Below are 24,444 nucleotides of genomic sequence, written 5' to 3' on the forward strand. Positions count from 1 at the left end.
GAAAGTTGTAATAATTGATAGATGCAAATAAAATTCAGCGAGGTATTTTTGGGTTTTTGATAATATAGATCTGAATAAAAGTTGCAGATAAAAATAGATCTCAAAAGCAAATAGTAGATCGGAAAGCAAATATAATAGAAAATAGACCCGAGGGTCGTAGGTTTCACTAGTGGCTTCTCTCGAGAAAATAGCATACGGTGGGTAGACAAATTATTGTTGGGCTGGTAGAAAAGCAAATAATTATGACGATATCCAAGACAATGATAATGTATATAGGCATCACGTCCAAGATTAGTAAACCGACTCATGCCTGCATCTACTACTATTACTCCACACATCGACTGCTATCTAGCATGCATCTAGTGTATTAAGTTCACGAAAAAATAGAGTAATGCAATAAGAATGATGACATGATGTAGACAAGATCTATTCATGTAGGAACATACCCCATCTTTTTATCCTTAATGATAACGATCAATATGTGCCTTGCTGCCCCTTCTGTTACTGGGAAAGGACACCGCAAGATCGAACCCATCACAAAGCACCTCTTCCCATTGCAAGATAAATAGATCAAGTTGGTCAAACAAAACCCAAATATCAAAGAAGAAATACAAGGCTATAATATATTATATCAAGGCAAATCTGATCATAAACTCACAATTCATTGGATCCCAACAAACACACCGCACAAAGTCATTACATCAAATAGATCTCCAAGAGACCATTGTATTGAGAAACAAAGAGAAAAGAAGCCATCTAGCTACTGCCTACGGACCCGTAGGTCTTAGTTGAACTACTCACACATCATCGGAGAGGCACCAATGAGAATGATGAACCCCTCCATGATCGTGTTCCCCTCCGGCGGAGTGCCGGAAAAGAGATCTAGATTGGATCTCGTGGCTCTGGAACTTGCGGCGGCTGGAACAAAATTTCGTTGACTCCCTAGGGTTTTTGGAGTATGGGGGTATTTATAGAGCGAAGAGGCAGTGCAGGAGGCCACCAAGGTGGGCACAACCCACTTGGGCGCGCCAGGGGACCCAGGCGCGCCCTGGTGGGTTATGCTCCCCTCGGAGATCCCCTGTGGTACTTCTTCAGCCCATCTTGTGTATTCTGGCCCAGAAAAAATCTCCAAAAAGTTTCGCTGCGTTTGGACTCCGTTTAGTATTGATTTTCTGCGATGTAAAAAAGAAGAAAAAACAGCAACTGGCACTGGGCACTATGGCAATAGGTTAGTCCCCAAAAATGATATAAAATTATTGTAAAACATCCAAGAATGATAATATAACTGCATGGAACAATTAAAAAAATTATAGATACGTGGGAGACGTATCAATACGTAAGTTCAACCAACAACAGTGGGGATGAAAGCATAGTTGTGTCATCAAGATTGCAAGGTAAACTTAAGTTAGCGTTCACCTGGTAATGTGTTTGCTTGATTCGGCTTAGTAATTCTTTCCAACTAAACTATGCACTTTTCTGAAATGTCGTGTATGATGTACCCATGTGCTCATCACTAGTACAATTGATGCAGGCATAAAGTTCCCATTAGAATTAGCGAAGTCTCCAGGTTTTCTTACCATGATATTTTTGGGGTGTGTGTGGGGGGGGGGGGGTTGGTAACAACAGACACTAGAAATAACAAATAAAGAGAAGAACAAAAGCTTAACCAAGAATTGAAATAAAAACTAAACAATCACTCTAATGCAATAACTAGTGACATGATGCTTCCCCGACAATGGCGTCAGAGAATGTGGTTGATGCTCTTTGAGATCTAGTTTGAATAATGGAGGGTTCCTATATCTTTAGCACATGAGCGACCTTGGGTATCGAAACTACGAGAGGATGTGCACTACGACAAAAAGTCAAACAAGTCATTGCTCTCAAATTAAATTCCAATTTTTTAACCGGGCCTTTAACAACCTTTTTGGAAGCAAAGAATAATATTGAAATAGGCATGGGTAGGTCTTACTCTCACAACCTTATACTTTTCTTTGGGATCTCATCTTAATAATAAACATGGCCTTGGAAGACGACCGTTACAATGTTTTCACAACGCGATGAAGTGGGTGTGTGTTCAAAGTATGTCATGACCGGTCACGACCTGCATCGATATTCAGTTGTCCAACCGATGGCCTTATAGTCGCCCGGGGTTACCTCGGTTATTAAGAATTACTTCAGACAAAAGCACTACACGTTTAATGAACACACCTTATTTATCCTCAAGGAAATGCTTTCCACTATCGTACTAATCATTCCTCTCATTGCAATTCAAAAAAGTGCTCCACACATCCTCGCTTCTTATCTCCTCATTGATTGATCTACGATATCCTTGGTACCCGCAGAGCCTTAGAACGAGAAGAAGACAAAAGACAAGTCCGTTGCAATCACACACATACAAATAATACGCAAAGTGATCCCAACGACACATGCACAAATACATAGGATTGCAAGGCCTTGCCTCAACCATTTCCTTAGCGAATTCCTCGCACATGAAGATCGGATCGCAAGATGAACTCATTCAAGACGATATAAAAATGAATGATTGATTGATAATATGGCTTACAATAGTTCTGATTGCGATGCACCGATTGCAAGTATGACTAACTTGGGAAGAATGGCAGCGGTGATGAAGGTGGCAGCGGCTATGGAGATCAGACGAGAAATGACGGCAACTAAGGTTGGAAGATGGGTTCTAGTTCTGTGTTCCACAAATGGTTGCTCTCCTATTGAGATTCTGACATGTCTCCCTTTGTAAAAGTTGTCCAGGTGGACGCCATGGTGCCAACGGCGTGCGGTATAACCGTTGGTATGAGCGTGTGCGCTTGTACCATGTGTCGTCTTGCGCTCTGGATTGATCTTGGCACCTCCTGTTGACATGCCTTGTTCACCACACTTTGTATTTTCTTCTATGTGATGACATTCTTCCATGTTTAAGTCCATTTCTTGTGGAAACACATAAGCAAAGAATTTTTGTAATTTCCTGCATTCATTAGTCATTAGTATCTATATCTGAGTGATTCTCTGAAAAATTCGGAAATTATCTGGTTTAAAAATTGGTTGAATAAGTGAAAAAATATCGCTCATCGCCACAGCAGTTTGTAACCATGTTGGAAGCTAATTTATCGATTGCTAAGATGCATCTTATAGTGTCAGGTGTACTCGAATTGTCAAAGTCTCCTCCGCAAGACATAGATCTTGTGCTCTCATTGAAAGATCAGGACATCCTAGCGGATGTCAGCCAAACAATACTTGGCAATACAACAAATTTTTTACTAGACATTATCAGGCCGCCACATCAAGGATGGCGCAGCTAACTTTGGGTCCGATGCAAAAGCATGTGGAAGCGAGGTGGTGCTAGTCACCGATGGCTAGCTCGCCGCCTTGCTGATGTGTCCTCTTGTTCTAATTTGCTACCGGAACAATTAGGCATGTCGTCTCCCCTGAATCAGTTTCGTCCTTGACACCAATTATTGCTTCCTCGTATTGCTTCGCGGGATTCAGTGTTTCGCATTTCCTCCTGCTGATTATGGTGATTCATGCTTCTCAACCCGATCTTGCACACCGCATCAACAAGCGAAAGTTGGAGCCAACTTCAATGTCGTGTTTTCGACGAGTGTTCCTTCTAATGGTATGTGCCCACCCGGATACTTGTCATTGGTACAAGTGCTCGTATTTTCCACAATTTATTTTAGAATTTTAATGTTATTCTTTCATTGGTAGGTGACGTGATCATCAATAAGGGGTACGCTATATGACTTTGTCAATCTCGAGATTTGACATCTTTCTTTGGAAATGATTACAAGCATTTCTTGTGGAGCTTCTTAATCTTCGCCCTATGATATTGTGGAGTTCCAACTTTTTTGATAAGGGACGCTTTATTACTTAAAAGGTTTAAGCATTCACCCAATCTCTGCATAACTAAGATGCACACAGCCAAACAATGTCATCTCACAAAAACCAAAAAGAAACATGTAGAGTATGTATAACGTCTAAACCGGAGGGGGTCAATCCTAAGATCATGCTGTCACCCATGTTGGTAAAAGTATCCCTCGCCGTATCCGTCAATCATGTACACACCTCCGTAAGCAGGTCTTGATTCTCCACGCGTTGTAGAGAGGATCATAAACGAAGAGTCCCGGTGCATCTATAGATAACCTGCATAAGAGAAGTACTTTTATCATTAAAAACCTTATCATTTCTAAATAGCCAAAACGACCAAATAATAGCAAGCGCTCCCACCTTGAGAAGAGTTTTAAACCTGTGATCAATCCATGTGACCAGTTGCAAATATATTAGCAATACTACAAAGAGAATACAAGCCAGAACCTATTTGAATGATTGACCATATAGAATGATTCAATTTGCATAGGAAGAACAAATGTTTTATTGTGTCATCATGTTGATAAAAAACGGATTCCGTACTTCCATGCCAATTCCTCTTAATAAAATTATCTTTAGTAAGAATGACCTGTAGGTAATTATTTAAGTTCCATGCTTCATCCGCAGAAAGAAAAGAAAAGTTCCATACTTGCCTACAAAAATCAGTCTCCGGTGAGCAAATGTACCAAGTGATATTTCTGGTGATGTTTCTCCCGTTTGGTCTGGGACATATACATGAACTAACGCTATGTATTTCACACCGGCCAGGCCTTTATGAAGTTGGTCAAATAGTACGTGTGCGTGCGGTCACGCTGTTGTCTTCCGTCTTCCACTAATCCACCTTCAGAACCGCTGCTTACGTGACCAATCAAAGCCCTTTCTTTGCTTAACAAAAAAAAACTCAAAGCCCGGTCCTTTCCCCGTCCTATGCACACCAAGATGCCAGACTAATTTGTTAGACTGGATCACTAACTAATGATTACCCCATTGACATGCCTAAAATCTCATCATCAGCCAGCAATCTTATAGTACTTACTATAATTATAAGCTTACCATATCCCAGTAGTAGTGGTAGATACTCTCCGGCAGGAAGGGATTCCACTCTGTGCAAGCGACAACGCACGGCAGGAAGGACTCCGCTCCCCGATATGCTTCGGGCGGGTGGATCCATCGGTCTCTCAGCCCACCAGATAGAAGATGCAAGGTAGTACGCCACGCGAATCTCATGATCAGCTCACGACTTGAGTTGAGTTTTCGAGGACTTGAGTCGATCCAGCCGAGCTAGCTAGCGAGCACAACGAGTAGGCGCGATGCCACCACCATCACGCATCCCCTCACGCGTTGTGCGCCAGAGCATCTACAACCGGACCTTGCTTTATACGCCCGGGCAGACCGCCCGGTCACGATTTTTTAATCCAGACGGACCTCTCAAAGTCAAACGGCCCTCAACTGTCCGGGCTGACCGGCACACCCCCATACTCAGCTCAAATATGGGGCGGATAAGGGGGCGCGGGGGACGGACCGTCACGTCGGAGTGACGAAGGGGTCCCAACCAGAAACACCCTCAAACCCCGCGGTCTAAAACTCGTCTCCTCCGTCGAAATGGTGACGCCGCGTGGCGCAGCTTCGGCGAGACATGTAGTGCATTACCCAGCTATTTAAGTCGACCGGCGGCACCAAAACCCTTCCATCGATCCACATTTTCCTCCTCATGTCTGTCACCGTCGCCATTTCCACGCCACCAATCCATCTAGTAGCCATGTCTCCACGCCGTCGGGTGAGGGGCGCGCCCTTCTGACGCTGGAGCACCGGCTCGAGCTCCTTGAGCAGATCTGGGCTAGGCGCGAAGTCCGGATCGCCGCGGGGCTATCTCTGGATGCAGTCGATCCGGAGGAGGAGGAGGAGCCGGAGGAGGAGGATGTGGGGGACGGTAGCGACGGGGGTCTGCAGGCGGAGCAGCAGGCCATCCTCAATTCCCTTCAGTCGGAGTCGGCTGTGAAGACAAGACGCAGTTGCCGGCAGAAGACGGAGGCAAAAGAGGCCGCGAAGGAGGAGGAGATGTTCGCCTACATGGATGAGGTCGAGCAGGAGGAAGATGAGTCGGAGCCCTCCTACCCATCCGTCCAGCCAGCGCTTGGCACCGTCGTCATGGACATCTCCGACGACAAAGAGTAGTTAGGATACTACGTCGATGTAGTACGTAGGATTTTCTTCTGCATGCTTTGTATGAATTCAGGGGATGAAATATGAGAGAGACGGGTGCAAAACGGTTAATTTGAGGCGTGCCTAGTCCGTGCTCGCGGATGCGTACAGTCGCGTTCGCTGACGTTTGAGGGGTCGGATTTGCCATGTCTGGCCATAGATGCTCTTAGATACGACATTGAGTCATTGACGGCTGCGCACGACATGTCTCACTTTGTACGCAGCTGTGGATCCACTGAAGCGCTGACGGTACATTGCACGGCGTGGCGCGTCGTCAGGGAGGGGAGAAATGCCGATCGGTCGAGTGGGATTTACTACCTCGTAGGGAGCCTAATTTAGGCAGGTAAAATGGGTAGGAAAAGAAGCCGAGGAAGAACCGCGCTAGGCTCCAAAAGCGGGGAGGAGACAAACAAGTCGGAGGCAGGCCAGGACTAGAAGCGAGGGCGAGCAGTTTAGCGCCGTCCGTACGTACCTGCCGGGCGGCGAGCACCACCTACACCTACACTGCCGCTGGCCCCTGCTTCCACGGTCCCACCTGCAGCCTCACGCCAACCGCCGAGCCCGTGCCGTGTGGTGGCAGATACAGGAGTAGGCGAATAAATACTCGTACTAGAAGACACGGACAAGTACTATACTAGTACTAGTGAGAGTAGAACAGAGCCCTTTTCACGTGGAAGCAAACAGAAGCAGCAGCTGTTGCGTCGAAGACGCGTAGCTCGGCAAGAGCTGAACCAACCAACTGACTCACACACCCTGCCTCGCCCTCGGTGGAGCCTACTACTGTACGGCCAGAAAAGAAAGTGAGAGAGCTGCTGAGTGTACTACATGGCCGCTGAAACCGAACCGGATGCATGCCAGTGGGCAAAAGACACTGTGACCAACAACAATTTAGGTTTTGTAACTACTGTATTCAATTGTTCAATGCATCAATTGCTGTTTTATCCCAGCAAATTATAGAAGCTAGAGCACTGGCAGTTTCGCGAGCTGAAGTGGTGAGCTGTTACGGCTACTGTAAAGTTCAACAAAGCGTAGCTTAATGGCACGGGTCAAATCCCAGTGAGAGATATTGTACAAAAAAAATAGAACAGAGTAACATGTAGATACAGTGGACAAAAAATGAATCGGGCTGTTCAGCTAAAAACCGAGATATTTTTTTATTGCTCAACTGTTCTCCACCTGGATCTTGCATGGAAGAAGAGCCCTAGCCTCGAATCCATCCATGCATGCTGATTGCTCAAGCTGGGCTGCCAGTCCATGAGCTCATCTGAGCACATCTGGCGATCGATCTGGACGATGGCTGGTCAGAAGTCAGAACAGCTGACCTCACTGTCTGGCGCTGCCGAACTCGGCGTCGTACACGGCGGAGAGCTCGAAGTCGTCGTCGAACGCGGCCGGCACGTTGAGATCGAAGGACCCGAAGCTGTCGCCGCATTTCGCCGGAGGCGACGAGGCGGCGAGCGCGCCGCCGAACGGCATGTGCGCGCGCTTGTGGCCGCCCAGGGCCTGGCCGGAGCCGAACACGCGGAAGCAGAACGGACACTCGTGGACGATCGGGGCGTCGGCGCGGCAGGCCTTGCCAGCCGGCGGTGGCACGCAGCCGCCCTTGCCTTTCTTGACGCTGGCGCGGTGGCCGCCGAGGGCCTGGTACGATCGGAACACCTTCTTGCATGCGCCGCACTGGTGCCTTGCGCGTGGGTGCACGTGCGCCGCCGCCGTCTCGACGTAGTAAGCCTCGCCGACCACGTTGCGACCGTCCTCGTCCTCGTCGAACACCTTGGCGCCGTCGTTGTTTTGCTCAGCCTCCGAGGCCCAGCGGGGCTCCGGCTCGGATCTGGACCGCGTCCACGAGTCCTGAGACAGCATCACGAGCGACATGGCCACGTCCTCCTCCTGCGTCGAATCGGAGACGGTGCTCGCCGGCTCGGGATCCGGCACAGGCGGCGGCGCGCGCCGCCGTGCCCGCTTGGAGCGCCGTCGGCTCACGGCGAACCCCGCGCCACCGCGCGGGGACTCCGTGTCGCTCTCGCCGTCCTGCACGACCGACGACTCGCCGGCCGCCGCGGTGATCCCGCCGAAGCATCCGCCTGAGAATTCAGGCGCGCCTACCTTGCAGCTTCTCGCGGGATCCTCACGCAGGGCCCAGGACAGTCGCTTCGGTTGAGCTGGCTTACCATCCGTGTCCGTCGACGAGGTGGATGCTAAGGACAGTGGCGGCGACAGCTGCTGCGGTGGCGGCGTCGAGTACGGAGCAGCCGCGGCAGCCGCCATGACATGGGAGCGCATGTGGCCGCCCAGGGCACGGCCATTCTGGAACCTCCGGAAGCAGAGCTTGCAGGTGTGCCTGTCCATCGGCAAACGAGCAAGACTAATTCCCACACAAGGCAAGGGAGCAGCAGAGATCAGGTACCGCAATGCTTGGAATCACGAGCAGCTTGCTGGCTTTGCTTGTTCGTTCCTCTGTTGCTTGCTCAACCGAGGGACAACTGATAGTCCAATGGGGAAGATCCAAGCAGAAGAAGTGTGAGAGGTAGAAGAGGAAGAGAGAGTGGGGAGCTTAAAAGGCAGAGTAGTAGGTGACAAGCAAGCATCCCTCCACCTCCGCCAAGGAGGAGGAACGAGAGGAAGAAACAAGTGGGGAGGCGGTGAGAAAGTTGCTTCGGCACAACACTTAAATACGCAGCAACGCAAAATGGCCGAGCAATCGAAAACAAGGCAGAATTTTATGGCATTTCACGTTGCAAAACCGAAGAATCGGGGAATTAACTGCTGGAACAAAACGGCCCACCTGCAAGCGCCACGAAACCGAAGCGAAAATTGGGCTGTAAAACTGGCAAAATCAAGAAGATCGTCGGCCTTTTGGAAGATCTTCAATTCAATTTGGTCATGCGCCATACGAGCATATGCGTTGCTGGCGGGAGTTACGCCCGTCATGATCCCGTACGTTTGGCCTCGCTTTTAGCAGAGAATTAAGGAGTGGAGGATCGGCTGTCGAACGCATCTTGAGGACGGAGGGAAAAACTCGGGGGAAATTATTTATTTATTGGTTGTGCGTGTGGGATACTCCACTTTGCTGTTTTATAAAGATTTGACCATCAAGAGGTTTATGTTATGTGGTCTCATCAAGGCCAAAAACAGACCGGATTAATCCTGGAGATACTGACATACTGCTGCCAAATCAATTCCCCAATTCAATTCCTTCTCCAATCGCTCTGAAGGCCTATCTTGGGGCCACGATTTGGCTACATGTATGTATGGATTCCTTGAGGCGTGTCCTCGTGTCTCCGACGTCGGGTTACAATTTTGCTTTTGTTTTTTGAAAGAAGACATGCTTGCACAATGGGCAAAGGTCACTGCGGCATGTGGCTGTGCACAGCTGCACATCAAATGCTAGATCGATCCATTGTTGCTGGTGCTGGTACAGGCAGGGCATACGGTCTAGTCTCACATGGACGTCGGCGGATCCGAACTGCCAGGATCCAGATTAGACATGTAGACTCAGTATGGTGTAAAAAAATCTGGGTTACACTTAATGCGTCACGGGTAAATATCAACAGATAGCCTGCAGTACAGTCTTAGAATAGAAGCAATGAGAAAACGGTAAATTATTGGAGAAAAAAAATGCGCAGATGGGATCTTAGGTTGGACGGGAATGAAAAGCTGCTGTTTTGTCTTGCTTTGATTTCTTCATTTTCCTTCTTCCGTTTTGGTTGGGTCGGCCGCACCAGAAAGACGTCCTACCAGCGCAGAGCAAGCACGGGAAGCGAACGAACAAAGAAAAGGCTGTCATCTGTTTCTGTAGCCGAGATTTGATTAAAAGAATCGTCCATAAAGTCAGCCGCTGGGATCATGCGTCGTCCCCTCCCAATCACAGCTAACAGCCAGTCACCCTATTTCCGGAGTACTAGTACTAAGTGAGAAAGATCCATGTCACCTCTGTCAGACTGTAACCTCTTCAGATTTGATGCCTGTTTGCATCAGAAATTTTGATTACCGTTTGGGGAAGTATTTTTCATCAGTTTCCTGTAGTACTCCCCCGTCTCTTTTTAGTCTGCATATAAGATTTGGTCAAAGTCAAATTTTGTAAAGTTTGACCAATTTTATAGAAAAATATACCAACATCTACAATACTAAAACTATATGGCGTGAAAATTAATTTCAATGATGCATCTAACAATATTGACTTCATATTGTGAATTTTGATTTTTTTCTATAAACTTAGTCAAAGTTAACAAAGTTTGACTTTCACCAAGGCCCAGTTCTTTTGTCAGAATTTGGGATTCTCCCAGAATCCGGTCCCTACCCAGCTTCTTTCAGAATCTTTGAGCCCCATTTATTTTACAAACCTATCTAGTTAGATTCTGACAAAAGAACTGGGCCCAAATCTTATATGCAGACTAAAAAATGGAGGGAGTATTAATGTAGAAAGAGATTCATTTCGGAAAAAAAGAGTAGAAAGAGATTCCTCCCTTATTTTACCAAGGACATCTCCAATGCTCACCAGTAAATTTGCTCCGGCACCTGTCTGTGGACAGAAGATGACCAGTCCGCGGACAAAGATGTGGGGCGGTCATCCAACTCTGTCCGCATACATTTGAAGCCAAGTTTCAACTAATCGAACGAAATTCATGCAAACACGGCGAATTTAATCAAAGTTCGAATAGAAATAGCATAAATCATTCATACATAGCATGTAAAAAAATCTAGTACAACAAGAGTTCAAATTTAACGAGATTAACCGGATGTTCAACAAGTTTTTCATGAACGAATCATGTCGTCCCACACATACTGCCCCTTCAGCTTCATCCAACCGTGTATGTGCGAAAATGGTCGTCCCTCTATCCTATGGTATATCAGGACGCCCATACTGGCTAAACAATTTGTAGAGAAACATTGAATGAATCAATCAATAAGCTGAGCAAGAAGAAGCAAAATTTACGATCTCCTCGGCTGGCGCACGCAATGGCCACCTTGTCTCCGTCATATCAACCGCTCCACAAAACTTGGCGATGGTGGTCTGGATGGCATACCATCGGTACGATAACGGTCTCACATTGCAATCATTGATGATGTGCATGTCGTAGGGCGCAATATGCTTTCACGCGTGAAATGGATCATGCACGAGCTGTCAGAAGTGCCCCCCCTGATCCTGTCTACGAAATCCGCGGATATGGCCAACCACGCATCACACAACAACTCATCCTCCATGGTCGAGTACCCCCGCCATTCTTTGTACTCTAAAAAAAAGATACGACATCTGAAAATAAGCTCAATGAGATTTGACCGAACACCTAACGGGCGTGCTATCCGCCATGGACGACGACAGGGGGCGGAGTGTACCTGCCTAAGGACGGGTCCTGGGTGGACGACGCCATCGTAAAAGGGGAGCCAGGGCATCGGTGTTGGTTGCAGAGGTCCGACAATGCATGTGTGCCGGCCGGAGAGGTATAATGGTGACGTCGGAGGAGGAGAGTGCGGATGCAAAGCAAGGGGAAGAAGGGGCATATTGTAAGAAAATAGGACTAGGAAGGGGGTTTAGTGGACCAGGGTGTCGAAGTCCTATGTGGCTGATGTCCAGACTCCCTCAATGCCCCTCCTCAACTTTGCTTCCACTTTGCGAGAGAAAGTGCGTCCGGATCACTCGGTGGACTGATACAGACCCACGTTGAATGGCACAACACGTCTGAACTGCACGACCCGAACATATGGGGGCAGTTTGAAGGTCGGCATTGGAGATGCCCTAAGAAAGCAACATGATATTAAAATGACGACACAAAGGGTGAACGCCTGTAAAAACACATGTAACCACACTATACTATACCAAGGATACATATAGAGATACCTTCCGATCATTCTGTATTTTGTGACAGATACGAAAGAGCCGTCACGCTAGTACAAATGAGCTTTCACGAGCACGTGGGAGCGCGTGAGGCCAATATGCGACGAGTTACAAAATTGGACCACACGACCTCACGCCATCCCCACCCATCCCCTGACTCATTAGAGCATCTACAGTCGGACGTCTCAAACCCACTCTTATACACCCGCGAACGCACCCGTCAGTGACTGGACATGTGAGACAAGGAACCCTCATATCATCCCTATACGTTCGGGTTGTCCGCAAACCTTCATATTAAGGACAAATGTAGGGAGGGTATGAGGGCGCCCGGGCAGTCCGCCACGTAGGACGCGGCCCACCCCGGACCACCTTTTCTCTTTGTTTATTCTTTCTTTTCTTTCTCTTTCTTCTCTCCACCAATCACATGCAAGTGATCGGACACATAAGGAAAAAATGAGAAGTGTGGATGCATGAAGAGAAAATAGGGGCTCAAAACGGACGCGCCCGTTCATTGATCAGGCATCTAGGGGTCAGATTTGCTAAGTCTCACTATAAATGTTTGATGTCTACTACGCAACTTTATTCTTCTAGACACGTGTTGGGCCTCCAAGTGCAGAGTTTTGTAGGACAACAACAATTTTCCCTCAAGTGGATGACCTAAGGTTTATCAATCCCTGGGAGGCGTAGGATGAAGATAGTTTCTCTCAAGCAACCCTGCAATCAAATACAAGAATTCTCTTGTGTCCCCAACACACCCAATACAATGGCAAATTGTATAGGTGCACTAGTTTGGCGAAGAGATGGTGATAAAAGTGTAGTATGGATAGTAGATATGAGTTTTTGTAATGCGAACAATAAAAAACAGCAAGGTAGTAAGTAGTAAAATGGAGCACAAATGGCATTGCAATGATGGAAAATGAGGACTAGGGTGCATACTTTCACTAGTGCAATCTCTCAACAATGCTAACATAGTTGGATCATATAACCATCCCTCAAAGTGCGATGGAGAATCACTCCAAAGTTCCTATCTAGCGGAGAACATAAGACGGAATTGTTTGTAGGGTATGAAACCACCTCAAAGCTATTCTTTCTGTTCGATCTATTCAAGAGTTTGTACTAAAATAACACAAAGCTATTCTTTCCGTTCGATCTATCCTAGAGTTCGTACTAAAATAACACCAAAGCAAATTCAGATTTATAATATTTAATCCCACACAAAGAACTTCAAAGAGTGCTCCAAGATTTCTACCGAAGAAACAAAGACAAGAACGTGCATCAACCCCAATGCAAAGATTACCCCAATGTCACCTCGGGAATCCGCGAGTTGAGTGCCAAAACATATATCAAGTGAATCAATACGATACCCCATTGTCACCACGAGTATTCAATTGCGAGACATATATCAAGTGTTCTCAAATCCATAAAAGTATTCAATCCGATAACAACGAAATCTCAAAAGGATAAACTCAATTCATCACAACAATATAGAGAGGGGGAAACACCATATGATCCGACAATATTAACAAAGCCCGCGATACATCAAGATCGTGACATCTCAAGAACACGAGAGAGAGAGAGAGAGAGAGAGAGAGAGATTAAACACATAGCTACTGGTACAAACCCTCAGCCCCGAGGGTGGACTACTCCCTCCTCATCGTGGTGGCCGCCGGGATGATGAAGATGGCCACTGGAGATGATTCCCCCCTCCGGCAGGGTGCCAGAATGCGGTCTAGATGGGATCTCGTGGATATAGAGGCCTTGCGGCAGTGGAACTTCTGATCTAGGGATACCCCCAAGGGTTTTGGAATATTATAGAATTTGTAGGGGGGAGAGGCGGTTCAGAGGGCGCCCGAGGTGGGCATCACCCACCAGGGCGCGCCTGGGTCTCCTGGCCCGCCCTGGTGGGTGCTGCTCCCCTCGAGCAGCCCCCCAGGTGCTTCCTTGGCCCACTGGCTTTCTTCTGGCCAAAAAAAATCTCCAAAAAGTTACGCGGTGTTTGGACTCCGTTTGGTATTGATTTCTTGCAATGTAAAAAACAAGCAAAAAAATAGCAACTGGCACTGGGCACTGGGCACTGGGTCAATAGGTTAGTCCCAGAAAATGATATAAAGTTGCTATAAAATGATTGTAAAACATCCAAGAATGATAATATATTAGCATGAATACTTTATAAATTATAGATACATTGGAGACGTATCAACATCCCCAAGCTTAATTCCTACTCGCCCTCGAGTAGGTAAATGATAAAAGAAATAATTTATGAAGTGTGAATGCTAGCAAAGTGCATAAGTTTGATCAATGACAATTTCAATCACTTTTCCTAGCATTATAACAACAATTCTTTCTTATAAAACTTCTCACGACCAAGTAGCAACCAATTCACATGTTAAGGTTCAAATAATGAATTCTCTTGAAACTCAACAACCTATGTTCTCAGTCACGAAGCAACGGCAATTCAACTTATTCAACAGAGTCTTCTATGATTGCTAACAGTCACCGCATACACATGAGCAAAACATTTCAACCGGACACATAGAAAGACAAGGGCTTATAATTCCGCCTCCCAACATATTCACCTTTGGGTGATGTCAACAATAATAAATCATGCTACCCATATCCAACTGGATATATGTGCCTAGATCTTTCCTCACCACATGATGCTTGCGAAAGGAGAAAAATAAAAAGGAATAGAGAGAAAAACCTTGACTCTTGCATGAAAGTAAATACATAAAAGTAAAAGATAGGCCCTTCGCAGAGGGAAGCGGAGGTTGCCATGTGCTTATTTGTTTGTATGCTCAACCCCTTAGTGCAAAAGAACGTCACGTTATATTACCCCTTATGATAGCAACCTTTATTATGCAGTCTGTCGCTTTTATTCTTTACCATCACAAGTTCGTACAACGCTCAATTTTCTCTTACACTAAATGATCTAACACTTCTAGAGCAATTTTTATTGCCTTATTGCACAGATGACAACTTACTTGATGGTTCTTGCTCAATCCGTAGGTAGGTATGGTGGACTCTCAAAACAAGATTTGGGTTTAAGGGTTTTTGGATGCACAAGTAGTATCTCTACTTGGTGTGGAATTTTTGGCTAGCAAAGATAGGGGGGCAAGCACCACATGTTGAAGGATCTATGACAATATAACTTCTATGTGAATATGAACAAACATAAATCATTACGTTGTCTTCCTTGTCCAACGTCAACAATTTTGGCATATAATATTTTGGTGGGGGCTCACAATCACAAAAGATTTCCAAGATAGTGTATTTGCATGTGAACGTTCTCTTCCTTATACTATTTATTCGTGAATTGCTTGTATGACCAATATTGTGATTGTCAAGCCTCAAAAGATTTCACTTTCTGAACCCAATGTGAAGCTACCACTACGCATGATATAATTTTAACTTCACGATATTCAATTTATTCAACAATTTACACATAGGATATAAGTGAAGCGCTAGAGCAATTCCATAGAAAAGAGCTTCGTTGACGGGATGTGAGTGCCGCTTACTTAGTCTCCCTGGCAACTATTTGAGGACTCTATTTTATTTAAAAACTTTCATATCTAAGTATTTTATTAAAACAACAAGCAAAACAAAACAAAATGACATTCCAAGAATAGCACACATCATGTGAAGAAGCAAAAACTTAGGCTCAACCGATACTAACTGATAATTGCTGAAGAAGAAAGGTGGGATGCCTACCGAGGCATCCCCAAGCTTAGATGCTTGATACTTCTTGTAATATTAACTTAGGATGCCTTGGGTATCCCCAAGCTTGATCTTTTGTGTCTCCATAATTTCTCTCATATTACGACTTCCCTAAATCTCAAAAACATCATCCACAGAAAACTCAACAAGAACTCATGAGATAAGTTAGTATAAATTAATACAAAACCTTATCATTATCTAATGTAGCAAATCACTAAAATTATTATTAAACATTTCATATTAAATCCCTCTGCATATTTAATAGTCCTATTCTCAAATAGAATCATTAAACAAGCAAACATATGCAAACAATGCAACCATAATAGCAATCTGCCAAAACAATACCGTCTGTAAAGAATGCAAGAGTATCAATACTTATTTAACTCCAAAAATTATGAAAAATATACCACGCTTTAGAAAATTTATCAGATCTTATTTCGAAAAAAGTTTCATAAATTTATGACATTCTGACTTTTCTAGGGAATTTTTGCAACAACAATAAACTTTCTGTTTTGAAACAGCAACTCATATACTTGCAAAATAAGCATCTGGAAAGCTATCCTTGACACTTTTATTGAAATGAAAGATGCAAAACATTATTCTAAATAACATAAAGCAAATCCTAACAAAGTAAATTGACGCTCCAAGAAAAACTCATATCATGTGACGAATGAAAACATAGCTCCAAGTGAGGTTACCGATAATGTTGGAGACGAAATAGAGGATGCCTTGCGGGGCATCCCCAAGCTTAGTTGCGTGGATCTTCCTTGAATATTACCTTGGGGTGCCTTGGGAATCCCCAATCTTAGGGTTTTGTCACTCCTTATTCTCCACATATCGACATCTCACCCAAAACTTGAAAACTTCAATCACACAAAACTTAACGGAACTTCGTGAGATAGGTTAGTATGATAAAGAGCAAACCATTTCACTTTTTGTACTAGATACGTCTCCGTCATATCTATAATTTTTGATTGTTCCATGTCAGTATTATTCAACTTTCATATAATTTTGGCAACTTTTTATACTATTTTTTTGGGACTAGAATATTGATCCAGTGCCCAGTGCCAGTTCCTGTTTGTTGCATGTTTTATGTTTCGCAGAAACCCAATATCAAATGGAGTCCAAATGGGATAAAAATGGACGGAGAATTATTTTGGAATATTTGTGATTTCTGGGAGGAAGAATCAACGCGAGACGGTGCCCAAGGGGGCCACGAGGCAGGGGGCACGCCCTGGACCCTCGTGGGCACCCCGTAAGGCGGTTGATGCTCTTCTTTTGCCTCAAGAAAGCTAATTTTATGAGAAAAATCTGGGTGAAAGATTCACCCCAATCGGAGTTACGGATATCCGGATATAAAAGAAACGGTGAACATAATCTGGGAACGCAGAACCAGAGAGAGACAGAGAGATAGATCCAATCTCAGAGGGGCTCTCGCCCCTCCCAAGCCATGGGAGACAAGGACCAGAGGGTAAACCCTTCTCCCATCTTGGGGGAAGGTCATGGAAGAAGAAGAAGAAGAAGGGGGCTCTCTCCCCCTTGCTTCCGGTGGCGCCGGAACGCCGCCGGGGGCCATCATCATCACCGCGATCTACACCAACACCTCCGCCATCTTCACAAAAATCTCCATCACCTTCCCCCATCTATATTCAGCGGTCCACTCTCCCGCAACCCGCTGTACCCTCTACTTAAACATGGTGCTTTATGCTTCATATTATTATCCAATGATGTGTTGCCATCCTATGATGTCTGAGTAGATTTTCGTTGTCCTATCGGCGATTGATGAATTGCTATGATTGGTTTAATTTGCTTGTGGTTATGTTGCTGTCCTATTGTGCCCTCCGTGTTGCGCAAGCGTGAGGGATTCCCGCTGTAGGGTGTTGAATACGTTCATGATTCGCTTATAGTGGGTTCCTTGAGTGACAGAAGCATAAACCCGAGTAAGGGGGTTCTGGCATATGGGATAAAGGGGACTATGCTATGGTTGGGTTTTACCTTAATGATCTTTAGTAGTTGCGGATGCTTGCTAGAGTTCCAATCATAAGTGCATTAGCTTATGCCTCTCCCACATAAAACTTGCTATCGGTCTAGTAAAGTAGTCAATTGCTTGGGGACAATTTCACAACTCCTACCACCACTTTTCCACACTCGCTATATTTACTTTATTGCTTTCTTATCTAAACAACCCCTAGTTTATATTTACATGCTCTTTATTATCTTGCAAACCTACCTTATCACACCTACAAAGTACTTCTAGTTTCATACTTGTTTTAGGTAAAGCGAACGTCAAGCATGCGTAGAGTCGTATCAGTGGCAGATAGGACTTGAGAGAATATGTGTCCTACCTTTAGCTCCTCATTGGGTTCTACACTCTTACTTATCGAAAGAGGCTACAATTATCCACTACACTTGTGGGTTATCAAGACCTTTTTCTGGCGCCGTTGCCGGGGAGTCATAGCGTGGGGTGAATATTCTCGTGTGTGCTTGTTTGCTTTATCACTAAGTAATTTTTATTTGTTGTTCTTAGTTATTTTTAGTTATGGGTAGGAAACGCAAAATACCAAAAAAATTAGTTGTACATACTGAACCAATGGTTGAAGAACCACTCAAAATCTATCACACTCCTGAAGCTTTTTACTTGGATCATCTTCGATCCCTTTGTGCTCGTGCTGAAACCCCCACTAGCTTAGTTGAGGGAAAATCTTTAGATGAGCATGCTTGTTATGTGCGATACCGTATATCTAAAAAAGGGAAACTTTTATTGGATCAAATTCATCGTTTGCAATGCTATGCTTGGAATTTATGTGAAATATATGATGTTACTTGTTGTTCTGAAAACCCTAAGAAACACCTTTCCTACCAATGTGAGTTTAGTGATAATGGAATTGTATCTTTGTATGCTAAAGGTGTTTATAATTACTATGATGTTCAATAAATTGAAGAATTTATTGCTTTTAAGGGTGCTTATGAAATTGCTTCTTTGATTGAAAAGTATGATGCTACTCTCTACGAATCTGGAAAATTTGCCATACTTAAATATTGTTATGATAATTATGCTTCTAATGCCTATGTTAAGCTATATATTGAGGACTCCTCCGCTGTCCAAGAAGAGACTAATATTTTGCAGGAGTCTATGGAAGAAGAAATTGATGAAACTGTGAGCTCATTGGATGAAAAAGATGATGAGGAGAGCGAAGAACAAAAGGAGGAAGAGTGGATTAGCTACCCGTGCCCACCTTCTAATGAGAGTAACTCTTCAACTCATACATTGTTTAATTTCCCTTCATGCTTATAGAAGGATGATTGCTATGATGACTGTTATGATCCCGTTAATTCTCTTGAAATATCCCTTTTTGATGATGCTTGCTATGCTTGTGGCCAAGATGCCAATATGAATGATACTTATGGAGATGAACTTGCTATAGTTCCTTATGTTAAACATGAAATTGTTGCTATTGCACCCACGCATGATAGTCCTATTATCTTTTTGAATTCTCCAAACTACACTATATCGGAGAAGTTTGTGCTTATTAAGGATTATATTGATGGGTTGCCTTTTACCGTTGCACATGATGATTTTGATAGATATAATATGCATGTGCTTGCTGCTCCTATTTGCAATTATTATGAGAGAGGAACTATATCTCCACCTCTCTATGTTTCCAATATGATAAAATTGCTAGAAACTGCTTATACTATGCATTGGCCTTTACTTGGTGTGCATGAATTGTTCTTTTATGACATGCCGATGCATAGGAAGAGAGTTAGACTTCGTTGTTGCATGATATATGTTACTTTGTGCTCACTACTAAATTACAAATCATTGTTAATTAAAATTGGGTTTGATATACCTTGGGATCCGGTGGATCCATTACTTGAGCACAATATGCCTAACTTAATGGGTTTAAAGAAAGCGCTGCCAGGGAGACAACCCGGAAGTTTTAGAGAGTCATTTATTTCTGTTGAGTGCTTTCATATAGTTTAAAAACAAAAAAATAAAGAGGGGAACCCAAAACTTTTCAAAAAGGAAAGTGAAAGTGAGAGAGACAAGCATTGTTGAAGTGGGAGAGCTCCTTGAACTTTGTTCATGCTCACGGAAACTTTGTGAATCTTAATTACAGAAACTTTTCATCAAAAATAATTATCCCCTTGTACAATTCCATTGTATTATAAAAATAATGTGCCAAGGTTTGCCTTTAGGATGTTTACAATGCTTGTTGGTTTGTACGTTGCAGGACATAAACTTTGGCTGTAGTGCATGATTTTACATTTTTACTGGAACGTCAAATGGTTCTGATTCTCTTTGCACTGTCTTTCTGTACAAATTTTTTATTTTTCCTAATTTTGGTAGAATTTTTGGGGTACCAGAAGTATGGTGAATGTTCAGATTGCTACAGACTGTTCTGTTTTTGACAGATTCTGTTTTTGATGCATAGTTTGCTTGTTTTGATGAAACTATCAATTTCTATCAGTGGATTAAGCCATGGAAAAGTTATATTACAGTAGACACAATGCAAAAACAAAATATGAATTGGTTTTCAACAGTACCTAGAGTAGTGATTTGCTTTATTATACTAACGGATCTTACCGAGTTTTCTGTTGAAGTTTTGTGTGGATGAAGTGTTTGATCGAGAAGGTCTCGATATGAGGAAAAGGAGGAGAGGCAAGAGCTCAAGCTTGGGGATGCCCAAGGCACCCCAAGTAAATATTCAAGGAGACTCAAGCGTCTAAGCTTGGGGATGCCCCGGAAGGCATCCCCTCTTTCTTCAACAAGTATCGGTATGTTTTCGGATTCGTTTCGTTCATGCGATATGTGCAAGTCTTGGAGCATCTTTTGCAGTTAGTTTTCTCTTTTATTTTATGCACCATGCTTGTATGAGATAGTCCTTGGTTGATTTATAGAATGCTCATTGCACTTCACTATACCTTTTGAGTATGGCTTTATAGAATGCTTCATATGCTTCACTTATATCATTTGAAGTTTGGATTGCATGTTTCTCTTCACATAGAAAACCGCCATTTGTAGAATGCTCTTTTGCTTCACTTATATTTGTTAGAGCGTGGGCATATCTTTTGTATAAAGAAGTAAACTCTCTTGCTTCACTTATATTAATTTATAGAGATGACAGGAATTGGCCATTCCCATGGTTAGTCATAAAATCCTACATAAACTTGTAGATCGCTGAATATGATATGTTTGATTCCTTGCAATAGTTTTGCGATATAATGTCGGTTATGTTAGAGTCATGCTAGTGGGTGACTGTGGATTAGTAGAAATACTTGTGTTGAGGTTTGTGATTCCCGTAGCATGCATGTATGGTGATCCGCTTTGTGATGAAGTTGGAGCACAATTTTATTTATTGATTGTCTTCCTTATGAGTGGCGGTCGGGGACAAGCGATGGTCTTTTCATACCAATCTATCCCCCTAGGAGCATGCGCGTAGTACTTTGTTTGCAATGGCTTGTAGATTTTTGCAATAAGTATATGAGTTCTTTATGACTAATGTTGAGTCCATGGATTGTACGCACTCTCACCCTTCCACCATTGCTAGCCTCTCTTGTGTCGCGCAACTTTTGTTGGTACCATACACCCACCATATACCATCCTCAAAACAGCCGCCATACCTACCTATTTTGGCATTTCCATAGCCATTCCGAGATATATTGCCATGCATATACATGACTTGAGAATTCATTGTCATATTGCTTTGCATGATCGTAAGAGAGCTAGCATGATGTTTCATGGCTTGTCCATTTTTTGATGTCATTGCTACACTAGATCATTGCACATCTCGGTACACCACCGGAGGCATTCATATAGAGCCATATCTTTGTTCTAGATATCGAGTAGTAATATTGACTTGTAAGTAAATAAAAGTGTGATGATTATCATTATTAGAGCATTGCCCCAGTGAGGAAAGGATGATGGAGACTATGATTCCCCCACAAGTCGGGATGAGACTCCGGACTTTATGAAAAATAAAAGAGGCCAAAGAAGCCCAAATAAAAAAAAGGCCAAAGAAGCCCACCAAAAAATAAAAAAAATAAAAAATGAGAGAAAAAGAGAGAAGGGGCAATGTTACTATCCTTTTACCGCACTTGTGCTTGAGAGTACCACCATGTTCTTCATATAGAGAGTCTCCTATATTGTCACTTTCATATACTAGTGGGAATTTTCATTATAGAACTTTGCTTGTATATTCCGATGATGGGCTTCCACAAAATGCCCTAGGTCTTCGTGAGCAAGCAAGTTGGATGCACACCCACTTAGTTTCTTTTGTTGAGCTTTCATACACTTATAGCTCTAGTGCATCCATTGCATGGCAATCCCTACTCCTCGCATTGACATCAATTGATGGGCATCTCCATAGCCCGTTGATTAGCCGCGTCGATGTGAGACTTTCTCCCTTTTTGTCTTCTCCACATAACCTCCACCATCATATTCTATTCCACCTATAGTGCTATATCCATGGCTCACGCTCATGTATTGCATGAAAGTTGAAAAAGTTTGAGATTACTAAAGTATGAAACAATTGCTTGGCTTGTCATCGGGGTTGTGCATGATTAAATACTTTGTGTGATGAAGATAGAGCAACAGCCAGACTATATGATTTTGTAGGGATAACTTTCTTTGGCCATGTTGTTTTGTAAAGACATGATTGCTTTATTAGTACGCTCGAAGTATTATCATTTTTATGTCAAATGATAGACTATTGCTTTGAATCACTCATGTCTTAATATTCATGCCATGATTAGACATATGATCAAGATTATGCTAGGTACAATTCCACATCAAAAATTATCTTTTTTATCATTTACCTACTCAAGGAAGAGCAAGAATTAAGCTTGGGGATGCTGATACGTCTCCGTCGTATCTATAATTTTTGCTTGTTCCATGCCAATATTATTCAACTTTCATATACTTTTGGCAACTTTTTATACTATTTTTTGGGACTAACATATTGATCCAGTGCCCAGTGTCAGTTCCTGTTTGTTGCATGTTTTATGTTTCGCAGAAACCCAATATCAAACGGAGTCCAAACCAGATAAAAATGGACGGAGAATTATTTTGGAATATTTGTGATTTTTGGGAGGAAGAATCAACGCGAGACGGTGCCCGAGAGGGCCACGAGGCAGGGGGTGCCCCCCAGGAGGGCAGGCGCGCCCTGGACCCTCGTGGGCACCCCGTAAGGCGGTTGACGCTCTTCTTTTGCCGCAAGAAAGCTAAATTTATGAGAAAAATCTGGGCGAAAGATTCACCCCAATCGGAGTTACGGATCTCCGGATATAAAAGAAACGGTGAAAGGGCAGAATCTGGGAACGCAGAACCAGAGAGAGACAAAGATATAGATCCAATCTCGGAGGGGCGCCCAAGCCATGGGAGCCAAGGACTAGAGGGCAAAGCCTTCTCCCATTTAGGGGGAAGGTCAAGGAAGAAGAAGAAGACGAGGGGCTCTCTCCCCCTTGCTTCTGGTGGCGCCAGAACGCTGCCGGGGGCCATCATCATCACCGCGATCTACACTAACACCTCCACCATCTTCACCAACATCTCCATCACCTTCCCCCATCTATATTCAGTGGTCCACTCTCCCGCAACCTGCTATACCCTCTACTTAAACACGGTGCTTTATGCTTCATATTATTATCCAATAATGTGTTGCCATCCTATGATGTCTGAGTAGATTTTCGTTGTCCTATCGGTGATTGATGAATTGCTATGATTGGTTTAATTTGCTTGTGGTTATGTTGCTGTCCTATTGTGCCCTCCGTGTCGCGCAAGTGTGAGGGATTCCCGTTGTAGGGTGTTGCAATACGTTCATGATTCGCTTATAGTGGGTTGCTTGAGTGACAGAAGCATAAACCCGAGTAAGGCGGTTGTGGCGTATGGGATAAAGGGGCCTATGCTATGGTTGGGTTTTACCTTAATGATCTTTAGTAGTTGCGTATGCTTACTAGAGGTCCAATCATAAGTGCATGATCCAAGAAGAGAAAGTATGTTAGCTTATGCCTCTCCCACATAAAACTTGCTATCGGTCTAGTAAATTAGTCAATTGCTTAGGGACAATTTCACAACTCCTACCACCACTTTTCCACACTCGCTATATTTACTTTATTGCTTCCTTATCTAAACACCCCCTAGTTTATATTTACGTGCTCTTTATTATCTTGCAAACCTATCTTATCACACCTACAAAGTACTTCTAGTTTCATACTTGTTTTAGGTAAAGCGAACGTCAAGCATGCGTAGAGTCGTATCAGTGGCAGATAGGACTTGAGAGAATATTTGTTCTACCTTTAGCTCCTCGTTGGGTTCGACACTCTTACTTATCAAAAGAGGCTACAATTATCCCTACACTTGTGGTTTATCAGTACTGTCAAATACAAGATTCATAATTTTTCCACACAATTCATACTATGCATATCAGTTCTACAATTTATATTGAGCAATATAAGCCATAGAAACTAGGAAACAGGCAAACTATGCATTGAAAACAGAATCTGTCAAAAACAGAATAGTCTGTAGTAATCTGTACTCAATCCATACTTATGCTACTCCAAAAATTATGAAAAAATTGTACCACGTGAGAAATTTGTATATTAATCTTTTGCAAAAAGAATCAACTCAAAAGCACTCTTCTGTTAAAAATGAGAGTTATTTTCGTGAGCGCAAAAGCTTCTGTTTTTCAGCAAGATCAAATCAACCATCACCCAACATGATCCCAAAGGCTTTACTTGGCACTTTATTGAAACAAAAACAATAAAACATGATTGCCACAGTAGCATAATCATGTTAACACACAAAAACAGTAGGT

At 43.6% G+C, this 24,444-nt stretch overlaps 1 protein-coding gene across 1 annotated transcript; it reads right to left on the reverse strand.

The window, feature by feature from the left end:
* Positions 1 to 7,093: 7,093 nt before the first annotated feature.
* On the reverse strand, positions 7,094 to 9,006 carry LOC123091914 (zinc finger protein ZAT9). The gene has a single exon (XM_044513533.1). It carries the CDS (start codon positions 8,428 to 8,430, stop codon positions 7,405 to 7,407), a length of 1,026 nt encoding a protein of 341 aa, XP_044369468.1. The 5' UTR covers positions 8,431 to 9,006; the 3' UTR covers positions 7,094 to 7,404.
* Between the last annotated feature and the right edge of the window lie 15,438 nt (positions 9,007 to 24,444).

Source organism: Triticum aestivum, chromosome 1B (genome assembly GCF_018294505.1).
Source record: "Triticum aestivum cultivar Chinese Spring chromosome 1B, IWGSC CS RefSeq v2.1, whole genome shotgun sequence".
NCBI lineage: Eukaryota > Viridiplantae > Streptophyta > Magnoliopsida > Poales > Poaceae > Triticum > Triticum aestivum.